At 32.8% G+C, this 26,871-nt stretch overlaps 1 protein-coding gene across 1 annotated transcript; it reads right to left on the bottom strand.

Moving 5' to 3' along the window:
* Positions 1-2,081: 2,081 nt before the first annotated feature.
* On the bottom strand, positions 2,082-9,942 carry LOC133175414 (uncharacterized). The gene is made up of 5 exons (XM_061310521.1): positions 9,880-9,942; positions 7,726-8,155; positions 5,867-5,991; positions 3,800-3,990; positions 2,082-3,553 (listed from the first exon to the last, which is right to left on the bottom strand). Exons 2-5 carry the CDS (start codon positions 8,146-8,148, stop codon positions 2,175-2,177), a joined length of 2,118 nt encoding a protein of 705 aa, XP_061166505.1. The 5' UTR covers positions 8,149-8,155; positions 9,880-9,942; the 3' UTR covers positions 2,082-2,174.
* Between the last annotated feature and the right edge of the window lie 16,929 nt (positions 9,943-26,871).

Raw genomic sequence — 26,871 nt, 5'->3', positions numbered from 1 at the left:
TTGTCGTTTTTTGTTTCCAGTGAGACCAACACATATAGAAACTGTGAAAGAGATTCAATTATATGATGCAAGTTTTATTTCAAAAGATAAAAGATAAAATTTTTGATTTCTTTGATCACTTCCTGTGACGACCGGAAGTGACGGCTGACGCTCTTAACCCAAAAGGTTTTGCCTACTCATTAAGTTCTATTACTCATATAAGTTTGGTGTCTTAATCTCTTACCGTTTTTGAGATCTCACTTTGACAAGTTCTTATTTTGCGGACAGTAAAACACGCGACCGGAAGTGAATTTTACCAAGATATTTGACGTTACTCTAGACATTAGCAGTCTAAATAACATATCTAAAAACCATTTCAAATACTTCATCTATAAGCGATATTTATGGGAAAGTAAAATACTCAAATTATGTAGTTTTTCGCTTATAACCGGAAGTTGACGTTTCTGTTTCCGGTGGGACCAACATATTTCGAAACCACAAAACAGATGCAATAATGTCATGCAAGATTTAATCAAAAACAGAAAAGTTAAAATTTTTGATTTCTTTGATCACTTCCTGTGACGACCGGAAGTGACGGCTGACGGATTTAAAGATATTCCACAAACCTACTTGTCATGATCTATAATCCCTGAAAGTTTGGTGTCTTAATCTTTTACCGTTTCTGAGAAAACGTCCGGACATGAACTCTTTTGAAAAAACGGAAATCGGACATATCTGACGACCGGAAGTGAATTTTGCAAAATCCTTAAAAATGTTTTTAGATTATTTAATTCTACATAATCCCTGAAAGTTTCAAGAAAATCCATCAAGCCATCTCTGAGAAATCGCTTGGACAAAAAATGGGAAAAAAATAATAATAATAATAATAATAAACAGTACAATCACTATAAGGTCTTCCGACTGAAACGGAAGACCTTAATAAACAGTAGAATCACTATAAGGTCTTCCGTCTGAAACGGAAGACCTTAACTAGATGCGTTTCTTGTTGCTAGGGCAACAAGTGGTCTTCCGACAGAACGTTATGCTATCTCACTTCATTTAATACTTTATTGAAGGTATTTTTCGTTTGCGTTTATGTAACACAGTCTTTCAACATAGATCATAATTATTAAAGGATTTCTGTAGAATCTCTGTTAACAAAGCTTTAGAAAATAAGCAAAAACTATCATACATGTCTTCAAGGAGAAAAATATTATTAACAACTGAAAAAAGAGAGAAACAGTCTCCCGTCCCAGCAGGATTCGAACCCGCAACATACGAGAAAGTTAGGATCGGTCATATCTTTGCAATAAATGCATCAATCAAAATGATGAAAACATACATAGAATTCTTAGAAGACTCTCTATTAACCCTGTAAATTAGAAAGAAAAATATTGAAAAACAAAAGAGTTGCAAATTTAACATTTTTGAATTCACTTCCGTTCGCGACCGGAAGTACGAAAGACGAAAAATAAAGGTCGATCAGCATATTTACATGTGATGTTCTATCATGTCCGCGAGTTTCACTTTCATATCTTTAATCGTTCTCGAGAAAATTAGTGGACAAAATTCCATTTAAAAAATACAAATTTCCCAAAAAATCGCGAACGGAAGTGAATTTCAAAAAAGTGAGGGACATGATGCATCTTCCCTGAAAAAATCTTTTGAATTGAACCACGCACAGCTGAGATATTGCCTGTACTATGAAAAGTGGAATAATAATAATAGTAATAGAAAACAGAAGGAAAACAATAAGGTCTTCCGAAGGAAGTCGGAAGACCTTAATAAGAAGAAACAGTAGAATCACTATAAGATCTTCCGTGAAGACGGAAGACCTTAATAATAATAAGAAACAGAGTAAAAACAATATGTTCCCAAACTTCGTTTGGGGAACATAATTAACATCACTGAATAAATTCGGACTTTTCGGACATGTACATGTGTATATGTATGCGCTGATGCGGAGTTTGGTATATTCATGTTTAAAAAAATCATTTATTGTCATTCTTCGCTATATCTATACAATATTTTTACAAATATTTGGCAGATTCTAACAAAATAAATAATATATAATGATAATATATTGCAGGAATGCATATTAATTAAACTGTTACTTTACTAAATCTTTATTTTTCTCAAAGTTGCACAGATCAATAAAATTTGTGACAAACCATTCTACATGTATGTAAAAAATTCTAAAATTCCCAGGGCCATGTTTCACTATTTCCACATACAAAAGTAATTGGAGTTTGTGGATCCAAAGAAAATGAATCCACCGAATTGTGCAGTATCCAGTCACCAGCTGTGGCATCTTTATACGTAGGTTTATACATCTTAGGATTAGCAGACGAGATCTTAAAAGCCCCAGAGCAAGCCTTATACTTCTGTTGTCCTTTGCTTTCCGTCAAACACAAAGGACGACATGGCCTTCCACAAGAGTCATATGCAGTGAACAGAACCTCTCCTTCACCATAATCCGGGTTCTTTATTCCTACAGCAGTTGTTGTAACGGAAACCGGTTGCCTTTCATCTATTATCACAAATTCTTTATATGTTCCAAAATAATCTAAACCATTGGAAGCCACAAACACTTTTGAAGCACCAGATTGAACTGTGTGACAAACATTATCTGACAATCTTACATCTCCATAAAAGGTAGGGTCAACACCGTCGACATTTAGAGATCTAGTGTGCACAATACGAACTGGCACATAAACCCATCGCTTAAGATCTAGCTCTCCGTCAAGGAGGAAAGTGTTTGTAAACGACCGTTGAAGGGAGGAAACAGATTGATGATGAGCACCATTGGTTGTACCATTTTGAGATATTTTGGAAACATCTCGTCGTTTACGTTCTTGAACAACTTCTCTCACTTCCATCCTAGCTGCCTGGATTTCAGGTGCAACAGGAGCAGTACCCATTACAATTCCTCCATTTCGCCTATCATTAAATGGCGCTGTGCGGAACCTAGAGCCACCAGGAATAGGCCCGCTTGCTTGAGCCATCATAAGTGAGTCTGACATAGGCCGTATACCTTCTGAGTCAAAAGCAGCGAAATTGGTCCTACCCGATTGTGCACCAGGCCGATCTCTAGATACACAGACTTGACCGGAAGAAGTCCTTTGGCAACGCAAATAAGGACTACCATTACATCCATTCCTACAGGTTGGAAAAGGTTCATATCTGACAAGATTTGCAACAATATCCGACATAGCAAAAATATTAGTTACTGGAGATATATAAGGTCTAAAGTCGATTATGTCATTAGGTCCGTGCCCTGTAGGATGAGGGGGGTTAGGATAATCCCGTTCTGGATTAATTCCATTGGCGACCTGCTGGTCTCGAAATTGTTCCCAAACTGCATCAATGAAAGCATGATGCATGTAAAACACAGGATCGTACGGTGCAGTATTCACTGTTCCTAGATGGCCTCCAACCCAGCTGTGTGGACCATTATGATGGCCCTCCAAACTGAAAACATAGTCTTGTCCTACTTTAGGTTCCGTTATGTCTCCATAATTTCTTCGACTCAAAACAGCTCTGAGACCCTCCTTGGTGAATAGAGCGCTGTCACCTACACATAAATTAGCAGTGAGCATATTTTTAGCTTTCTTCCCATGTTCAATTGCAAATAATAATAATATTTTTTTCTCTGTTAATGACTTTAATTAGTATCCTTTAATTCTTAAAGAAAGCTTTTCTCTATACGTAAAGGTGTAAATACTTTGCAATTGCAACAAATTAGAAATGTATAAAAATAAAACACATGTACATTGGTTAAAAATACTGTATTTCCTTCAACATTTAAATTTTGACCAACCTGTTCCAACATTCCTGATTAAGGGACCTCCAAGAAGTGTTCGCATGTTTCGGAAAGGCCCACTGGTGACCACACCGTCACCATTTCCGAGCAATTCGTCACTCCAAAGAATTGAATCGGTAGGATCTTCCATCTCGTGATCAAGAGCAGAATCCCAGTAAGGGATTGGGGACCTACATGCTGTCTCGAGGCTAAAGCACAGAAAACACCCAATATAACAAATACATGTATAATCTATACTCGTAGTAAATATAATGTATACTTTTACCTTAGATTTTGTTTTCTACCCGCATATATAAACATACAGAAAGTATTTTAAGCATTTTGTCCGAATGAGATTTAGTGGATATCATTGTAAATAAGCAGTCTGACAAACAGCATTATTGGGCAATTAAATATTTATTTTTAGACATCATCTAATTAATAATTTATATTAATACTGGGAATGGTAAACTTTTTGAGAGTCTGTTTAAGGCAATATTTGACTTTTTAAAAAATATTTAGCTGTAAAATGCTTCTATGATAATACTGCATGTAACTTTAACCTCTGTGATCAATAAAATAAAAAAAAAACATCAGCATATAATAGGGGAATGAGTTATTGTCTAGACAAGAAGAAAAATGTAATATATTTTCAATACATGACCATTTTAGTCCCAATCTTAAGTCTGAATCATGGACCCCGGGGTATGAATTTCACAATTTTGGTAAAAGGTAGATCGCAAGTTATAATCCTGGAAATATTTTGCCTGCTAAATGTCCCTGAGTAAAGAAGATTTTTAGCTCTTCTGAGCCAAAGACTCAAAGAGCTAATGCTATAGCCATTTGTGCGGTGTGCGTAAACTTTTTAGAATATGGGCCATACTAGTATCTCAAAAACCCTTTGGCCATTTTTTGTCAAATTTGTCACAAAGTATCTTGGCCCAAGGGTTCTCGTTTATACTAAAACTAAGTATGTGACCTTTACAAGAGGAGATAATTAGGAAAATAAAATCAAAAGTACTGGTTGCTAAAAAATCTTCTTCTCAAGAACCACTGAGCAGATTATCACAAACTTACACACAAGGATGAAGATATGTTGTAGATTTAAAATTGTTCAAGGCATCATCGTGGGGCAAATGGCGTGGTCTCAAGATCACTTCAACGTTGACTAAAAATTATGTCTTGTTAAAACTTTGATATTTACATCCACTGAATTTTTTCTCCTTTATTTCTTATGAAAACCATTGCCGCTTATCAGTCAGTAAACAACACTGAGCAGAACACGTACACAGATTTCTTGAGCAGTGGCTGTTCCATCAAGGAAACGTACGATGACGTACATTTAAACAATTCAATATTTTACCTTTTTAATCCTACTCTAAATGATTATTTATACAGATATAAATATAAACAGTAAAATGTCTTTCTTACGCGGGTTATGTATTTTTTCTGCAACAGCTGCGACATTAATTCCCTTACTAACAACCAAAGAAAGCAACTATAAGGACTAGGATCATCAAATCATGCCCAAGGGCCTCTTGTATATGATCAATATACCGATATAAATGACCTACATACTTAGCCCCCACTCTGGAGCCTTAGTCCTGAGCCGAAGTGTGTTGAAGTTTACAATTTTGGTAGAGGCTCATTGCTATTATAGTCGTATCAACAATTTGACCGCTTGGTGATCAGTAATAAAGAAGAAGATGGTGTTTGTCCCACTTCAAAGTTACGACCGATAAAAACAGATAGCAATAGGTCACCTACATGTAAGTGACTCATGTGACCTAAGAAGGATGCTTCTTTTTTTTTTTTACCCTAACTGGATATAGAGAAAAGGATTCTAAAATTGCATGCAGACTCAATTTCTGTCCTGTATCATATCCCCTTTCATCGAGGTTGCTTTGAGGCAATTAAATTGAAAATGGTTATGGACGAGGCGGAAATGCTAAGTTAACTTTCTATATAGTCTTCATTTTTAGTTGACTAAGACTATATCAGTCCTTTCAACCATAGAAAAAAAATTCCCTAAATAAAAAAAAACCTACATGGATAAGAATTTTAAATGATTATGATAAAACTTACAGTAGTAAGTAGATCCTGTGCCATGGGAGAAAAGCGGGACCATCGTGAGCACTTCTCAGTGATGGTCCGGAATGGAAAACAGAGAATGTTTGGTAAGTGTTTCTCCTTTCATTCTCTTCGACAGACTGCAAAATGTAAGAAAACCTTAAATGTCTTAAATTTACTTTTCTCAAAAGAAACAGAGACTGACACCACCTTGCAGGGCATCCCCATCTTCGCAAGCCATGAATTTTCGGTCCGCTTCCCTCCCCACAAATTCTTGTCAGATACTGTGGCTGATACGCTGTTTCTTCCAAGATAGTCCCTTGGAACCAATGAGAAGACTGCTTCCATGTCGCACTACGTCATTTATAAAAACAACAGACGAACGATCATTTAAAATTGTTTTGCTACTCCGTGTACTTATACACACTTAACCATTATATTCTCACTTCATATCTATCTTCGTCTGGTGCATGATAAACCTTTAATTACCTCCTGTAGTTCTTCAATCCATGCTTTCGTTTACATCTCCATTTCTTGTTTAGAGTGGATAGCGAACTACAATTTGAAAACTGTTATCTGATTGGCTGGAATCCAGAGTTAAAATTTAATGCGTCCAGAAGATGTCGCTTATGTCGGCCACAGGTTTGGTACACTAAGTGTAATCTGCCAAGGTTTGAGAGGAGTGGAGCGGACCGAAAACCCTTAGCATGCGAAGGCATCCCCTGCAGCTTGGTTTTATACCATTTTGGAAATATTGATAATTAATGTTAATAATTTGTTAATAATTTGTCTACTATAGTAACTGTTACATTTTGGGTAGAAACTTGACATTTAGGCTTGCAAAAAAGGACAAGTGTGATACACGTGAAAATCACGTCATTGATTTTCCCAAGCACCAGAAAAAGATGAGTCCAAAACTGAATTCTATATTCCTCAATTTTAAACAAGAAACAACATACATGTCTTTAAAGTTAACAAAAACTGAGATAATTTGTCTGCAGGACCCCATGAAAGGATGCCTTTTTATGTTACTAATAGTATTGATTTTCCATATTAATTCAGCATAGAAAGATCATTTTGATAATTAAGTTTTTCTCTCAAAAGACATTTCCAATAGTATTATCAGGGGTTGATCCTGGAATTTATAGAGACAGATTCAATTGAAATTACTGCTTGGAGGGTGTTAATTTTTTTCTTTATAGTTTTATAATGTACATGTATATCGTCTTATTAGTGATACATTCAAATGATTGATTATTTACGGGCTGATTAAAAGAAGTAAAAATATTGTCAATGCTTTATCAATTTCACGCTAGACAAAAACTACATGATAATGTAATCTTTCAAGACAATTTATATTTATTTAGTATAAGGGAGTGTAAACAAGTGCTTGCTTTTAAGTTTGACAATTATGATAGCTTTGATGTCTGTGTCTTTTTGTCAGTATATACCATGTTTCCACCTGTTTAATCAAGAGTGTATCACCTATTTGTTTACTTGTTCTCCCTGGAATTCAGGTGAGGCAGGATTTCCTGTAACTGAAATTTATCAGGCTTTCTAATTGAAGTGTGGAAGTGAAACTGTTACTACGTTCCAAACAAAAACTGAACAACATGAACAATGCTTTTTAGCACCACACTTGAGTAACTTTCTATTTCTCTTCCCTTTACTATATGTTCATCCAAATGCTCCTTTGCAGATAACATCCTAAAGGAGAAAAGCCAACTATTTTAGCCTATACTAGGCATTAACACCAATATGTAAAACAATTATTTCTAAACCTACAGGAATGACATCGACCTCTCACCAAATAAATAACACTACTTTCATCATTTCAAAGCTGTAGGTATGAGATAAAATAATTATCGAGTTACCTCTCTCTGTAGTCGATTAATACAAGCTGCAAACCGCTGTAAAGCCCCTGGACTTCGCACCTCTCGTCTGTATCTTCCAGGGAATGCTTGTCGTTTGTGACGCCCACCTTTTCTGTTGTATTTTTCTACCTCCCTTGCTTCAGCAAAGATTTGTCGGAATAAACTATTAATATAGTTAATTCCGTCTTGTGTGATGTTTGGACCGGACCATATTTTACCAGCAGATAGCTGCGTATATTGAAAATTTCGAAAGCAGAAATTCTGTATACTAATGGCAACCGAATCAGATGGCGTCATGTTGTAAGAGCGTAATTTGTAGCATTCTTCTAACTCGACCGGAAACGGAATTGACTTCAGAAGTGCAGACGACAGGCCTAAGACTCCTATGCAAGTGACAAGAAACAAGGTGTCCTTTCTCGTCATCTTCTTCCTGTAATTTTTTTTAAATATAAAACCATTGTTTTATGATTGCATTTCGTAATGTTATCGTAAGTTGATCAACTGCAAGCTATACATTTTGTCTGACTGTCTGTCTGCAATGTGTTATATACACATTTTGAACTTAGCTGCAGAACTATAGCTCTCTGTTTGAGAAAATTCTGACAAATAACCAGAGAGCTAGAGATCCAAAATTTGATAAAACCTTTGATTTCCGTGCCGTTTAAATTAAATTAAATTAACGAATTAAATTCGTTTTAAAAATTCGACAATTCGTTATCGAATTCAAAAATATTTTTGATAGGTCCTAAATGGGCTTCCGTAGATATGAAAACAAAAAGAAAAAAGGCTAATACCAAAAATCAAAGCCAAATTCAAATTAATTGAACATCAGAATCTAAGGCTATGAAAAAAAAAGCAAAACCGAATACAATACAGACTCATTCTGTAGTACATAACAAAACACTTCTCTCAAGATAACTTGAAATCTGCATAAGAATTGTTGGAAATTAAAAAACGGAAGAAGTAAAAAAAAAAAAAAAAAGAAAAAAAGAAAATAGGGGCCAAATTTCATGGATCATTTTGAATAGAATTAAAGAAAAATTCTATAATTTCCAGCACTAAAAGCATAGAAATGCTTCGTATTTGTAATACATAGGTTTATATATGCAAAACTTGGATCAAAAAAATGAAATTGTAACTTTGTCGATTACCTGTATTTATGTGATTAAAAAAGTCGGAAAAAACGAATTAATATCTGTTCTACAAAGAAATAAGATAATATATTGATGCATAGCATCAAATCGGCCGCAAACGTTCCATGTGCTGATCATAATACCCTGGATTAATGTCACGTGATGATGCCGATGATTTCTACCATCACAATAAATGTGACGTATAGAAAAAATTTTGGTTTGTCAATCGCACCTGTAGCAAATTCAAAACAAAATTTAGTACCAATTTTTCTCAAAATTTTCAAGTACTGTAATTTTCCGGAAAATCACGATCGTATCGAGTTGCTTTGATACATTATACATTCCCATGCTGGGGGGCACTTCTAAAAAAAATGTAAATTCATAGATTAATATCTGATTAAAATTGACAAAAAACTTAAATGCATTGATAACAATAATTTACACATAATATAAAACTATTTAAAAAATTTTTATTCATTGCTTTGATACATGCTATCAATAAGGAATTATTCTAACAAAACAACAAAAATAACGTCTCATTTCCTCATGTGCACTTTCTAATACAACCACAAATAGATCGGCCGCTGCTGCACATAAAATAAGACAGAACTAAACACCAAGAGGAGCTTAGTTTCTACAAGGTCCGAAAAGTCAAAAGCAGTAGAGTAGGGCAATACAGTGTATCCAAGTCAATGCCATGGTGGGACTGGGAAAACAACAAGACACAAATGAAACAAGAAATATCTAAATAATAAACTTTAATTTTTTTTAAGGAGATAGAAATGCTCAAAATTCTAACACAATTGAGGTTTTTATTTAAACAAGAGAACTGGAGATAGGTTTGATCGATATTGCGATAATTAAAAAGATATTTTAAATAGTAAACAGAGTTCAAAACAGTGCTCACTAAAAATTAAAGTCGCAAAGATATACAAAATTTTTGAGTAGTTATTGGAATTTATTATTTTAAGCATTTTTTGTTGAAAATGAATTACATGTCATTTGTTTACGTAGTGCTTACCTTCTGGCTTATGCCCAGCAATCTATGTCACACCAGATCGCACTGTTGGGTATTTATATGGATGTGTTAGAAAATTTCAGTTATTTTGAATAAGTAATATGCTGGGCGGTACAGTTTTCAAATTACAGATTTTCTGTCTAAAGAAACATTTGTCTACCAGTGTGTAAAATTTAAAGTAAAATGTAAAATGGCACAGTTGATCAATCGCCTGTGTTATCAAGGGATGACCTGAAAAAAATAATCGCATTTTGGGTATTTTTGAAAAACAAAATCTTTGGGGCAATTCCATAGTAATTTACGCAGAAGGGGATTTCCATGATGTTTCACAGCTTTTGGGGTTCCTTTCCTTAAGAAATATACATGTATATATATATTTCTTTATTAAACTAAATTGTGTTTGCAATACAGGAGGATTGAATGAATTCTACATTAATTCTGTGCCAGAAAGAGTGAGTTTTAATATTTTTAAATGATTTATTATTTTTGGAATTGGAGAGAAAAGGTGTTGCTCTAAGGACATAACGTTTTCTACTGTTTTTTTGCATAGTATAGTGCAACATCTGAAGCCTACTGCAAAATATATGTACTTGGATCTAGATATAGATGTCTGCCTCTGAGAACTGCAACATCTCTGTTAAAATATACAAACTTCGATTCATGACTTATCAACTCCATTTATGAAAAACAAATCTTCACCGATTTATTTCTGTTTGAAAACTGGATTTTACTTGTGAATGAATAAAAAAGCAACCACAGGGAAAATATTGCCTCCTTACAGAATAACTCAGTCTCTGAAATAATTTTGAACATGGTCTTTTGCACTGGTATGGTGTTTGAAGGGATAAAAAATAAAACAAATCATTCGTTTATCGAATGGTTTTCTAGGCTACTGTTTTACTTCATGTTAACAATTGAATTTCTTGATTATAGAACTGTGAATCATAAATACCTCTGCAGGCATGTTCACAAAGCTATCTTAGGACTAAGATGTGTCCTAAGAACGTCTTAGGAAATATCTTAGTCTTAAGTCAGTTTCTCGAAGCTTTCCTAAATCTAGGACCTCGTCATAAGTTTTTCCTAACTTTAGGACAACATAAATCATATCCTAAGATCATCCTAAGTTTGTGGTGATGGTTATTTTTCTGAGTATCGCAAGTATAAGCGACAATTTCACGTTCCTCAACAGTCTGCGTATTAGCTGACATGGGCGTAGGAACCGGGGGGAGGGGGGTCCGGGGGCTGATAATTTTGCCGCTATATAGAATATTATAGAAAGCATAGCTACTATATGCTTCTGCTCCCTCAATAATAAAATCTGACGACCTTTTTTTCTTTGCTTGTCAAGGAATTTTTGGAAGATGATAGTGCCCCCCAACTGAAAATATATGGTTGTGCCCTCCCCCCCCCCCCCCCCAAAAAAAAACAAACAAACTGAAATTGCTTCCTACGGGCCTGGCTGAGGAATTACAAAAATCATTTTTTTTCACAAATGTTATATCAAGCCCTCTTCTTTGCAACATTAGTTACGATGTTCGATAATCTATTTTTCCACCTCATCAAAAAACACCTGTATTTTGCACTTGAAAATTTTCACTTCCTTTTCTTATTCATAATGCAGGCACGTCAGATCCCCTTTCAAATTGGGAAAGGGGGAAGAAAAAAATAATTGACTCTTAGGGAGAGGGGAAGAAAAATATAATTGACTAGCCAAAAAAATAAAATTCCCTGAAAAACTTTGACATAATTTAAGAAAAAAAAACTGTCCGCACTCAAAAACCTTCTTACATGTAATGTGTGTGAGTGTGTGTGTGTGTGGGGGGGGGGGGGGTCGTCCATACTGCAAAAGAAAGTGGGGGAACAGCCTTTTAAAAAACAATCCATATTAAATTAACAGTAAGCGAGTATTTTCGGAAAGATAATGTGGGGTCAGTCCCATCCCCTCTCCCGATAAAAAATAAATCATACAAGTTTTATGTTTAAGGGACCAAAAGTGAAAATTATTCTATTATTTTTATAAATCGCCTTGATATAAGTAAATCGGGGTGTATTGTTTTGATTCACATATTTAAAAACTGTTGAGAGTTCCAAGACTCGGGGATTAAGCATTGCCTTTAAAATAATGAAACATTTCCCTTGTTGAATACTATAGTACATGGTTTCGAGCCCTGCAAAATTCATTTAATATTTTTTATCAGTTTATTTTTCAAAAAATAATTCAGACTTTTATAATACTGTACGTCATATCATAATCTTCATTGGTAAATTACTGAATTCAAGATTATTTTTTATCTTTTGAGTCATCCAACATATTGTAGATTATTGCTGAAACAAAGCTAAAATAAAAATGAAATTAAATCTTTCACTTTGATAGAAAAAAATTCGCTGTTTCGTTGCGACTTACATGGGGTATTAAATATTTCTTTTATAATTCTAAAGATGTAAACATTAACATTATACTGAAATCATCACGTAAATGGATAAATTTTTGTTATGTAATATAGAAGTTTTTTTGGCTGCAAATGTCTCCCAAATTTTATATGTATGTAGAAACAATAGTATTCATCGTATGTTAGGATATCCTAACTTAAGATGTTCCTAAGATACCGTCGAGCTACATCTTATGATTTGTCCTAAGTTGATGTTAGGATGTTCCTAACTATCTTCCTAAGTCATATCTTAGGAACAATCTTAGGACGTATCTTAGGAAAGTTTCGTGAACATGCCTGCAGATTCTGGTACATGTATATTTAATTTTGTCAGCTTCGCTTCGGGAAATAGTCCTGGTCGAGGGGAACTGGAATCTTGCTAATTCCCTCAATGATATACTTTTTAACTGTTTTATTATACCGATACATCTTTCGAATCAGGGATAAGCTCACTTGACTAACGCACGGAAAAACGGGGATTAGTCCATTCACGGCGATACCGATACAACTTTCGAAGCAGAGATTAGCTCACTTGACTAACGCACAGCAAACTGGGGATTAGTCAATTCACAGTGATTTCTAGGGAATTATTCACATCTAAGGATCGAATTTATATAAGGAAACCTCGGTAGAGGTAATAAAAGCTTTTATTTCACAAGGACCATTAGTTACTATTTCAATTTGGAAAAAGTAAAGTGTTCTAAAAATGAGCAGATCAGTTTGATTTCAAAAAGAATATGCATTAAAAGCACTTAAAATTCTGTTCATAAAGATAGTGAATTCAACGTGTGTATAAGAATTCGCTATTTAATGTTGCCACTGAAAATTAGTTTGAAATAATTTGTAATGTACGAGGGGTGATCAAAAAGTTCGCGAACTATCTCTATATTTAAAAAAACCACAATTCAGATCAGAATGAAATTTGGCACACATATAGTCATACACATGTTCTATAAATAGCAGGTGTTACGCAATGTTTTGCTTCATGTTTGTGACGTCACAATGTGAAAATGACGTCAATATGTAGGTCACTTGTGACAAAAAATGGTTGACTCAGTCGTACAGGAGCAACGATCGGTTGAAAAGTTTAACGTACATCTCGGAAATTCCTTTGCAGTAGAATATGATAATTTGTACAAGGTTTATGAAGACAAAAGACTTACCAAAAGTTCAATCATTAATTGGATTGAATGAGCAAGCCGGTAAAAAGATATGTCCTTAGTTGAGCAATTTGTTTTGAAAGATCGCCAAGTTACAGTAAGAAAAATGGTTGAATATTTGAGCAATAATATAAATATTAAATCCCTAAAATATCGTTTACTTTAGACTTTAAACATATGAGATATGAAAAAAATAAGACGCCCATACTTTTTCCACATTGGATAAACGACGCTCCCGAGACAGAGGACTTGGGTTGTGATGGTCACCATGCTAATTCTGGGAAGGGATCGGGATATCCTTATCCACCCTTTGGCCATTTCTGACAGATGGTCTGTTCTTGTTATAAAAAATTACTTGCATGGTAAGAAATATAAGACTCGGAAAAATATCTTAGCTTCTGTGAACAGACCGCTACGAAGCATGTCACGTGACCGTCTGGATCACGTGATTCGCGCATGGCCAGAACAATGGCAGATGTGCATTAAAATGGGGGAGGATTGCTTTAAAAAATAATGAACACTGAAACCTCATTTTATTTCTAATAAGGAAGTAATTCATCAGACAATTAGTTCGCGAACTTTTTGATCATCCCTCGTATATATATACAAAGAGACTGGACAAATAATTTAAAATTTACTAGTAGACATCCTCTCCACTGAAAAATTACATAATTTACCGAAAAAGATCCATCTTCACATTTATAATGATGTATCTCATCCCTTGTTATGGTTTAATGCAAATTAAAAGGTTATTAAACTGTGTAAATTTTAAAGGTTATTAAACTGTGAAATTTTAGGTCGAAAAATATGAAGGTAAGAAGAATATTTGTGTTTATTACGAGTACATGCATTCCACAGTCACGGTGGTTCCTGAACAATCCATATTACTAATGATTGATGTAAACGGGTTTCCCGAACATTTGTCTGGTTCACATATGCATGTTTCCATGATAAAGAATTACTTAGTACTCTACAATCTGTAGTTTATATTTGTACTAAGCCGTGAACTATAATAAAAAAATAAAAGATTTCTCAGTAGAATGAAAATCTTTTAAACTTGACATTTTAATTCTTATAATTTTTTTCAACTAAGATCGATAAATTCTACGAGAAATTTAAATAATCTTGAATTTGCTATAACTTATACTGTTTTTAGTAATGTTAGTCATACATGTACTATCTAATTGAAGGAGGTTTCCTTGGACCGAAAAGCACGATGTATCTCCTCTTCTTTGGCTAAGGAAGTCATACATAGTTTTGGGCATTCTCATAATTTTTACTCTAGGCTGCTAAACATATACAGTGTATGTATGAGTTAAGTAGTTTAGGAATATCTGAATCATCTACAGACTGTACATATTTTAGTTGGGATTTACAAAGATTTGTCTGTAAAAAAAGCGAAAAGATGGTCATGAAGTGTAATTTGGAGAATAAGCATGCGTATTATCGATGTTTTAAAAAAAAATTAAAACTGAAAAGCTTAAGGGTGGTTTTGATATGTGTGTGTGTGTGTGTGTGTGTGTGTGATTTATTTAAACAATTAAATGCTTTCTTTGGTTGTTAGTATTGGAATTAATGTTACAAAGAAATACATTTTATTGTCTATATTTATATCTGTATCAAAAATCATCTTAAGTATGATTAGATAGATTAAATATTATATCATTGATATGTACATCATTGTACGTTTCATTGATGGAAGAGCCCCTGCTCAAGAATTCTGAATAGATGATCACAGGTACTTGTGGACAGGACCCCCCCCCCCCCGATATATGACCCCGGGCTTGTTGGAATTTTTTTTTTTTTTTACAATTTATACTTATTACACTTCCTTATCACGTATACCATACAAAAAATTGGGTTAAAACTCAAAATAACAGTTCCATACAAAAAATATCTCACTTTACATATCTCTCTTATTATGTAAAGTGAGGTATTTTTTTGTATGGAACTGTTATTTTGAGTTTTAACCCAATTTTTTGTATGGTATACGTGATAAGGAAGTGTAATAAGTATAAATTGTAAAAAAAAAAAAAAAAAAAAATTCAACAAGCCCGGGGTCATATATCGGGGGGGGGGGGTTCCTGTCCACAAGTACCTGTGTAGATGATGTACTAAGCGGTGTTTACTAACTGATAAACGACAATGGATTTCTTAAGAAATAAAGGAGAAAATATTCAGTGGATGTATATATATATATAGAGAGAGAGAGAGAGAGAGAGAGAGAGAGAGAGAGAGAGAGATTAGAATGCACAGCTCTAGACTACTATGACTTGACCTTTAATAAAAGACCACAAAAAAACATTGATGTAACCATCAATTGTCGCCCGGGAAATAAATAAAGTAAACAATGGAAATGAGTCTTGATTATCAAACCGCTTCGATATGTGTGAAAAAGGCATGCGTCTAAATGATGGAGACGATAGTCGAGAATATTTTGAAAACTTATAGTCGGATGAAAATCGAACAAAAACGATATCCTTTTAAACTTTATCAATTTCTCAAGTAAATGTTGGCTGCATAAAATATAAATTGAAACCAGACACATGCATCACATATTTTCAAAAATGTCTTTCACTTTAAGAATATAAAACACGAACTGTGTAAAGTACGTTTTTACGTTTTTATGCGATAAGTAAAATTCGATGTTCTAAAAAAGCGGACCTGTCGGTTTTTCGATAGTAAATGATTAAATATGAAAAACATATATATTTTTACAGATTCACTTTATGGAAGTAAATATATTGTGTTCTCGTAATTTATAAAGGGAAAGAACATTCTGATTAACAATCTTCTTCATGTTTAGAAAACCTTTAATTCTGAATAACTTCTCCCACCTCAATCCCCATATACCAACACTTAAACTTATATGTATAGAGCAGCCCGGTCTTCCGGGCTGCAATAATATGGATGAAAGTTAGACTCCCGTGTCATTGAAGAAGAAATTAATCATCGGGAGAGTAGTTCACTGCTGTGATGTGGTAACTTTAAAGTGTAACGATTTAAACTCAATGTCAGGTCACAGACGGCTAAGGTGTTTGATTTATGAAAACTAAAGCTTTATTTTAAAGCTTAATGAATGCAAGCTGTGGTCTACGGCTAAATCATTAAAATTACAAACTAACTGGACAAGGAATAAATAATTGAAATAAAAGATAAGGCAACAAAGTTTAAAATTACAGTTTATTTTGGATATGTTGAATTTCAGTAAGATTATTATTTTAATTTCAAAGAGGATCTTAAAAATATTGTTCAATTGTATTTTAGTGTTACATGTTTTTTTTTTTTTTTTTTTTGGGGGGGGGGGGGGTCCGTTTCCTTCGGCATATCCTGTATGTCACTTCAGCACGTCTGGTATGCATTAAATGAAATTAAAACTACCGTGATATGTATCAACATTGAAAATCGTGTACCAAACACGTGGAATTAAAGATTACAGTAACATTTTTGATTAACATCTTTGACAAACCTTTATTATATCTATTACCAAGAATTGCAACTTTATTGCTGAAAATTAACTTCCGTAACGATTCCACAAATTTTAACTTGATACCAGATTCGTGCCAGATGTTAAAAAAAGTCCTTACAAACAAAGATACATTGCCGGATCGAGCAACTGCTGTACATGTACCAAGCCTTTATCTTTACCTTTCAAAAAAGATATTTTGCTATAAATGAGAAGACGTACTGAGCTATAGCATATTCAAGAAGTGATATAAATTAGATAATATGGATTCTTAAAAGCTCCATAGAAAAAATAAAATCATAAAAAATTTCAAAAGTCACTAACATCAAAACGTATAACTTTTTTTTACTCTTTATACGAGGGTTGTTCCACTTTTTGAATATTTCAAAAACTATTCGACCAAAATAAATAATGTTTTGCACCTTGTTGGGAAATGAAATTTTTGCTATTTTGACAAATATTTTAATGTATGTATGTAAAAACAGCATTTTAGGGGTTCAAATATCGAGTTTTAGAAATAGCATTGTCAGTGAAGTTTTCTTTATTCCCAGGCTGAAAATATTGTTGATATGCAAAATCAACGCTAAAAGGACTATATTCTGTAGTGGCCAGTATCTGCCCCCAAAATAAAACTTTGATGGAGAAATCTTTAATTATGTTCTAAACCAGGTGGATATTTGCAGACTTCAAAGCATTAAATATTTTTATCAACTATGACATCATTAGTTAGATATGACGTCAATAAAATGACGTAAATTCCAAATTGCAATGATTTTGAGAGAAAATAGTGTATTTTACGTCGGTATTTTGATTAGAAATTATCAAGCGCAGGTCTGCTCAGACTAGATCTTTTGATATAATGTGTAGAATGATAATATTAATGAAATATGTAAATATGGTACCTGAGCAAGCTTGCGCTCTATAAATACTATAGTCAAAATTGAACAAACTCTGTGCATTTTGGCCTCTATTTAAAAAATAACGGAAATCCAAATAGTTTGTGACGTCACAGAGACAAGAAAAGCCAACTAATTTTTCTAATTTCATTATATATTGTCTTCATTTGGATTATTTTGTACAATACATGCACTTTTTCTCATTTCAAGAGATTTTCAAAATTTGACTATTATGGGGGCAGGAATACGCCCTTACCGTATATAGTTCTTTACAGAAACCTGTGCATTCACTCTAATTCGTAAGCCTGGGGCAAAGCAAGGGTTTTACTTAATATGTTAACTTCTAACTAAGGCAAGGAGGGTGAAGAGCATCCTGGACCCTCCGGATTGGAGATTAAAATATTGCTTTCTTTTACAAAAGAGGGCTACTTGAGAGGCGATTTTAAAATATAAATTCCTGTATAGATAAAATATCGACACCCCCCCCCCCCAAATATTTTTGATGTACATGATCATTATAATTATGTCCGAAATATGTGTGCTATTTCCATTTTTTCCCGTTTCCGTTGCGCGTTTTAGTAACACCTATTGACAATGAATTTACCGCCAAGAGACAATTGTTGACAGTATACAGGGTGTAAGAATACATTATCTTTTATCTGTGTTCCGTCTTAATCAATCCCGTTCTAGCTAAAACTGGAGAATTTGTTACATTTAAAGAGGAAAATAGACCATAAACCTTTTTTTTTTGTCTGTCAGGACTCTGAATAAAAGTCAGTTGGAAAGAATCAAAGGTGACAATGATTCATTTGGCAGTTAATTGTTCTCAAATGCTCATATTCACTGCATGTGTATTAACTCATACTCGCTACAATAGTTTATGGACCGTCACGGTAAAAGTGACATGATTCTAACCAAAAGGTAAAATAAGGATCATGGCAGTTTTAACCTGTAAAATAAGGATCATGGCATTTTTAACCTGTAAAATAAGGATCATGGCAGTTTTAACCTGACTTTGTCATTGTAGAAGGTCATACTAACTTTTTTGGGGAAGTTTGGTAGGTCAAGGACACATAATTGCCAATATAATAACTTTGAAGTAACAGGATTTGCAGGAGTATATGGTTAATCTTGTTCGGATCTAGGTTTTTTTTCTGAGTCGATCCTATTCAAACAAACAAAAAATCCGACAAGGAATTAAAAAAGACATAAAAGTAAAAATAATGAAAAGGGGGGCTGCTTTCCTCCGCTTAACTTCAAGAACGTCAAATAATCATATGTCTTACTCTTCTCACCAACTTAGGAGTCCCCTTTTCCTAGGGTGTGGGGTTCCAATGTCATATATATTTTATTTTTTAGTACTATGTAAATTTAATAACTCTGAAAAATCCAAGGGTGCTCTCCGAACCCCCCCCCCCCCTCATTCTCTAGATCTGCGTAAGAATAAACAGATATTTCGATACCTTAAAGCAAAGATGTGTGAAGATTCAAATGTTGACGATAGTAAACCTTTATTCGAGTTTGCCCTCCGGGAATACTCACCCTTTTTTTGGACAACACTCAATGCAAAACAGCATACGCATCCATGCGATATTTTCATTGTAAGCAATTCATTATTTATCCCAGAATAGCAACACTTCCATCACGTAGTTCCACTGTCTAGACATATTGGGGCTGACTTTTTGTTTTACACTTCCTTCATGCATTTCCATGAAAAACAAGGAACATTACGTAAGACTGTTTTTGTTTTCCAATGACCCTTTGAATGAAGATTTGCATTATAAACCAATCAATTTCCTGAGCAATTCTCTGTTTCTATAATTATAATTTTATCCTTTTAATGTTGTTGACTCGACATGCAAATAAAGTTGGTTGATTTTGGCAAATTAAGCCTATTCAAAGTTAAGTGTTCATACATATATAGCCGTCATTTCATTCTAGTACTAAGTAGATGTGAGGACAACGTAAATATATGTCTTCATCAAAGCATGTGTAGAAAGAGAGGCCAATATTTGAAAAAATTTGTAACTTAAATAGATTTTTATTGTTTTTCATATTCATAGAGTTTCACCGTTATAGATTTGTAAGAACGGTGCAAGTACCGATCTGAAATCACACTCTTCCGAATCGATGCATGTCTAAAAAATTTGTGCACGGATGCTGCACTTAAAAAAATACTTAACCTGACGCGAAATAAATTGAAGAATATACAGTAAAACCTTTATATTGATATATCCTATCGCACTTCATATCTGGAAGTTAGAATACACATTCTACCATTATTAGAATAAAGAATCCCATAAAATAACTATGTATAAAAAGCGAATAGAGTTTTTCTTTTTTTTAAAAAAAAGGGGGGAACAGAAAAAAGTTTTCACAGAAACTAAGAAATTATTATTATTTTTTTTTATAAAACTGAATAAAATTGGCGAGAGAGAGAGAGAGAGAGAGAGAGAGAGAGAGAGAATTTTAAAAAATCAAACATTATACCTTTTAGACAAGTAATGAACTTCTAGATTTTACTAAATATCTTCCTTTTTGAAACGATTTATTAAATCTCTTCCTTTTTGAAACGATAGTATAATAAATATGATAAGATAACCCAAACTCCTTCTTAAAAATAGTGAAATTAATTGTGCCTGTAAAATTCTTACAATATTGCTTTACCTGGTGTTTATACCTCATAGTCGCCGTATCAGCTTCAATTCTGTATTTATACTCAAACCACATGAGGTGCATACAAATTACTGTAAAAAATAACCAGAGAGAAATATAAAGAAACTTGCCCAGAATGTGAGTACAATCAAAGAAATAAAGAACTCAACGACATTTACGACATAAATACACATTTTTTTCAACACTTTTTTTCTGGTTTGAAATATAATGATTCACACAGTTTCAACTATTCGTGTATGGCCACAAGATGAAACACTTCCTTTAAGTTTGGTTTAATGGTGGCTTATAGGTCCTTAATGATGGTTTAATGGTTGTCTTTAAGTCACCATTAAGCACCTTTAAGCTACATTTAAGTAATAAATACACCACCATTAAGTAACCATTAAGCCATCTCAAAGTCCTTAATGGATGCTTAAGGTAGCTTAATGGTGGCTTAATGGTGGCTTAAAGGTGCTTAATGGTAGCTTCTAGACAATCATTAAGTCACCATTAAGCCACCATTAAGCCAGACTTATAGGTGCTTAATGTCCAAACTCCATTAAGCTATCATTAAACCACCTTTAAGCCACCATTAAGTCACCATTACGCAGTCGATAAAACTGCTTTTACGGGTTAAATATTATTCTTATAATGATTTCTTCACAAAAATTATAAATGTCGAGTTTATACATTTGTTAATTCAGCGAAAATAATGTAAAAGAAAGAAAATTAAAAAAAAAATAAATGAAAAAAAAAAGCATTCCCAACAGGATTCGATCCCACGACCTTTAGATTGGAGGCTGGACGCTTTTTTTTTTTCTTAGGAGGACGGACGCTTTAACTACTGAGCTATCGAAGCTGTTGACATTGGCGTGAAATATAAAACCTTTATTTTTAACAAAACTTGTTTGGAAGGGTTACAGGTATCGTACATGTATTTTTTTTTCTCTGATGTTTATATTTATTAATCAATAATACGAATAATTATATTTATATATATGTATATATTTTAAAAAAGAAATTTTGATAAAGTTTTATATTACGTTAATATTTCTTAACCGTGGACCGGAGTTCAATGTGATGGTGTGAAACAACTTTTTGATTTTAAGTAACTGAATATTCCTCGTTCTGTTATTCGCCGATTTATAAGCATGAAAAGATTGAAATTCCACAGATATAACAAAATTTTGTTATTAAAGAGGAATATATCATCGAAAGAGAACGATTGGGGGAAAAAAACAGATTATAGTTCTTATAAATATGCTGCGGATATTTACGATTTTTGACAATCTTTGCGTAACAATTAAGTTATAAAATATTTTTGTAACATATCTTCAGTTTTAATTCTTTTTATATCATTATGGGTATCAAAATAATTGTCTTTTTGTGTACAATCATAATTTCTAATTTGTTATATGCTTGCGTAAATTTTAAGTTTTGTAAAAAATAGATCATCAAAATCTGAAATTGTTACAGGTGACTGGTTTTGGCTAGGTGGGAATGGTGCACAGGTAAGGGGAGGGGAAGAACAAAAGAAATTAATTACAGGTGACCTATAGTCTGTTTTTAAATTAACCACAGTAAAAGGTTAAAATTATACTTAAATTCTGATAATGTGATTATTGGTAAATGCCATAAATATTTCAAATTATTCAGATTTTTTAAATTTAAATTAATGCATGTCAATTTTTAAATTCTCTCCTATTTTACTTATATGTATCACAAATATTTGTAATACATGTAGAAGTAAGGTACAGTAACTATTTAATGCCTTTCAATTAAATCTTGAATTTCTATACTGTGTGTTAGAATAAAAATGAGAATTATAACTAACATTTAAATTAAAATTTAACATTAATGGCAAAAAGAATGAAATAAGATGACTGATATCAATAGTACATGTGTTTATGCAAAAGTGTTCATTTTCAAAGTTACTGACTTCAAATAAATTTTGCTTATATCAGACTATTTTGTTTGAAAAATATGCTACAGAAATAATTTTTCAAAACAAACATTAATTTGTTCATTATACACTGTACATGTGCATCTGATTCTATTGGGGAATCAATGATGTCTTCTCTGATGCATAAAATGCCGAATTTTTAATGAGTATTCACAAGCGTTTTCAAAATGAGTATGTACATTTAAAAAATATCCTCAGCGAGTTCTTTAACTATAAAGTTATATTTTGACATTAAAAATTAAATTTCAGCTTGGATACTACTTATGTATTTCCAGCAGACTATATAAATCAAATTATACTATGATAATTTTACAAAATTGTTACAACAAGAGAAGATTATCTAAGTTATATTGTCTATAATCCGTTCGACTTTTCTTGTCAATAAATTATGTCCAATTCTTTTGAAATATAAAAATATATCATAAATTTAAAGACTATTTCTGATGCATGTTTGGAAGAAATTACTTATAAATGCATGTGCATATAAGTATACAATCACAACCACATTGTATCTTTATCTCAATCACGAATTCATATTTTAACACAGGTGGTTATTAATTAGTTCAAGTATTTCTGCAAAATAAATTAAACAATTCTTTTCATCTCTATATTGTATTAGTTAAGTAATAATCCAAATACATTCAATTGTTTATTGTCAAAAAATTATTTATTTCCATGTTGATGAATGAATTAAATGAATTATGTTTTAAAATTATTGATATGCAGAACCTGATTAATCAATATCTAATAAAACAAATATTTATGATATGCATTTTGATAATGAACTTGTACACCACAGGTAATTGTTACAGGTAATAAGCCTAAAACAGACTATACACAGGTGACCACTCAGGTGTGAAAATCCCAATTTTGGCTAGATGGGAATAAGAAATTTGAAATTTTGGCTAGGTGGGAATAAACCGCCACGCGAGGCCCTTGACATTTTGTCTGTGTAAGTACTCGAAGATGATAGTAGGTTTGAAAAATATACTCGGATGTCCGATGGTTGAGTATTTGCGATTCTTGTCTTTTTGTAAATATTCGATTTCAGTAAATTTACGCTGGCCTGAGTTATTTCACAAGTTCAGATAAATAATATTTGTGACTTAATTTACCTACATGTTACTTCATTTGTATGATATTCGGTTTAAAAATCCGTTTCTTTTGTTCTTTCTTATTTATAAAGATAGGTATTTTCAAAACTGCTGTCAGAAAAAAAAAATTATTTACCTACCTACCTACCTACCCAACTTGAGATTTTAGGGTCGGGTTGGGGGAAACAAAGATATTTTTAATGACGGCCTTACATTGTTTACAATTTTTGCCATTTTAAAACAAACATATTCATCATTTTAACAGAAAATGTAAGGAATATATTTATATTTAAACGATAATTAATCAACGTGAAATTCCAGCGTGCGTCAGTCCTGGTCGACAATTCATTGCTATACGTACATATCAGTAGTATATCAATTAGAGTAGCTTTAATTCTTCAAAGAAAATAGTAAATGGTGAATTACAGTAAAGGATGACTGACTAATGTTTTATCACAGGTAAAATGACGAGAAAAAAAAACTCTATCAAAATCAAGGAAGCGAAAACGGTGAAAAACTGACACTCCTCAAGAAAATTGCTGACCTTGTCTTTGAACTGGATAATATACCGAAATTCCAAGAAATTATTTAATAATGTACATCTGCACAATGTATCGAATGATGTATTTTTTATGTATTCTCATATTTCTTAAAAAAAAACGAGGTTCTGTCTTTTGCAAAATTATATAAAAAATATATTTAAGAAAAATAAGTCGAAGCTCTCTCTCTCTCTCTCTCTCTCTCTCTCTCTCTTGGATAAAGTAATATCATATGTTCTAAGACAAAAGATCAGCATACATTACCCAGGAGTTTTAAACAGATATCAAATGATCAAAAATCAATGTGTTTTTAAAGAAAAATTAACAAAAATATAGTTTCAACCCGTATTTCTTTAAAGTTTAATTCAAATGTGTACAGCATTATCAGGCATCATTAAATTGCACAAAGATCCTTCAATTATTGCAACTCGTAATTTATACAGGGAATAAAAAAAATAAAGTTCAAAACTACGTTGCGTGTGTCCTTAATGCAGGAGTACAAAAAAATTGTTTTAACATATTTTGCGAATTGTTGTCATGCACTGTACTATATATTTCTGCATTTTAATCACAGTATTTAATCATTTTTATCGTAATGTCAATTCAATCGGCCCAGGACTGCAATTTTTATTTAATAATTTACCCAAAACAGAGAGTGTATAGAAAGTAAAAAAGGACATATTTTGATTGACACCAGTGAAGTTTTATTGAAATATTCATTTGTCAAGTTATCCTTTCTATCATGTTATGATATTATGTTATTTTTTTTTTTACCTAAATAGTCTGCTCAACACGTTTACGTTTTAATTCTAGTTTGAACCTCATTAAGAACTATCAATCATCATTAATGATTAACAGGGGTCAAGGAAAATAACTCTTTGGTGTGGAACGGCACATATCACCTTAAAACCTTATTTAAATGCAAATCTTTAATGAACTACATAACTTTTACATACATTATAGTTAATTCTAAAATTACGCCCTCTGGAGACGGATAGAGAAGAGCTGAAATGGCTAATATTGACAATGAGGTGTAATAAACTAAAAAAAATAAATAATGAAAAAAAAAAAATAAATTCTTGTACTTAGCTTTAACATTCAAGCTTCAACATGTGCATGTCATTGTGCACTAGTAATTTTCTATCTGAACTTCAACATTTCTACTTTTGATGTATAATTGTCTTTTTCATTCATTCATATATTTATTCTCTCAATAAACCATATGAATGGTACAAGAGGTACATATATACATGTACATATTTACAATAATTATCGACGAGCAGAGTTTACAGGAGGACAGACAGTGTCAAAAATTTTGGTGATAAATATACACAATTTTCTTAAGAATGCTGGGTCAGTATTTGTAATTAAATTACAAAATTTTATAACATTTTGGATGAACATAGTATTTCTGTAACAAAAATTCTTTCCGAATATTACACAATACATTACATTCCAGTAAGTAACGAAATTGATCTCGAAGGAAAAGGCTTCTGTACAATATGGAATGTATAGTAAATAAATACTGACAGGACGACAATAATGTAATTTTGCTTCAGTCAAAGCTTCTAAATAGTTCTTTCATCGCAAATATGAACAACGGAAGTTTATAAATGTTCTTTTTCTGTCATTGAAATTGTTATTTAATTTTGCCACAAAAAATTTTGACTTCAAAGTTGCAGTTCATATTGCTTTAAAATGTATTTTCAAATTTTATTTTTGTGTTTTTGAGAGTTATATGCATTCAATATTTTTTTCTGCAGGCCAAAAGAACGCGCGGGGGGGGGGGGCTCCACTTTTTTCTAAGTATAGTATTTTTAGTATTTTGCTATAGTAAATTTTCCTTTAGATCATGGTTGCCCCCCCCCCCCCCCGTTGAGATGTTGTAAGGTCGAGCACTGGCAAAATCCGGGATTTTGCTTTTCACTTTTTTTTTGGGGGGGGGGGGGGAGGAGTTGGCCTCACCCACTTTTGAATCGTTGCTACGGGCCTGGGATCTGTTTTACAAAAGAACTTACGACTAAGACTAAAAACTTCAGTTGATTGTAAAATCTTACAAAACTTGTGTTTCTGTTAAAAATTGTTTGCATAAAAATATCTTTCTAAGGTCTTTCCAAAAAGATTAAAACCATTTTCAAAGCAATGGAAAGTGGAAAGTTATTTGCATAATAACTTTTTAATCGTAGTCGTTAAGTTATTTTGTAAAATGGGGCCCCGGTCAACGGTTTCAAAAGTGGGGGAGACCAACTTCCCCAAAAATTGTATTGTTACAATCATATTTTTGAAATTTTATTTGCTTTTTATTTCTTTTATTTTTCATATTCTGTATTTTAAGAAATTCTATTTGTTGCAGTTGCACCGCACCATTTTATAGAATTTCCGCCAGTAAATGCGGGTAAAACGCATTTCATAAAATTTTGCATTCTTAGCTCTCTTTTTTTCTTTGGCTCTTCGTGTATGTTATATTGAATGTAGTGTATAGTACTGGAAAATATATACGCCCTTCCATCCTCCTTTAGGATAGCTTCAATTATTTATATATACTTATTTAGTGGGGGCATGAACTTTTGCTGGTGTTTTTTTAAAAACAAATATCATAATGGTACCTCACCGTGTTGATTTCCCTGTCTGAAGATAATTTCCTGAAAACTGTAAAATCTAGAGGATAACCGATCCCATCGACCATCGTTATAACACACTTCACGGCTGCAAATGAGTTATTTTGTTTGGCAAAACGAAGAGCACAAAGTATTGATTATTTTATCCCCTTTGATATGGGTCCTTTGATATGCT

The sequence above is a fragment of the Saccostrea echinata genome, unplaced genomic scaffold, assembly GCF_033153115.1.
Source record: "Saccostrea echinata isolate AGI-Se365-2 ecotype Australia unplaced genomic scaffold, CSIRO_AGI_Sech_v1 ptg000062l, whole genome shotgun sequence".
NCBI lineage: Eukaryota > Metazoa > Mollusca > Bivalvia > Ostreida > Ostreidae > Saccostrea > Saccostrea echinata.
The sequence above is the reverse complement of the archived record's forward strand: the minus strand, read 5'-3'. Positions and strand labels throughout refer to the sequence as shown.

Bases quoted from the DNA above. Each gene is read 5' to 3' on its own strand.
- LOC133175414 (XM_061310521.1), bottom strand. From the start codon at position 8,148: ATGACGAGAAAGGACACCTTGTTTCTTGTCACTTGCATAGGAGTCTTA. The intron at 3,991-5,866 runs GTAAGTTTTATC...TCTGTGCTTTAG, and splicing joins CACAGGATCTACTTACTACT to CCTCGAGACAGCATGTAGGT. The intron at 3,554-3,799 runs GTTGGTCAAAAT...ATTTATGTGTAG, and splicing joins AATCAGGAATGTTGGAACAG to GTGACAGCGCTCTATTCACC.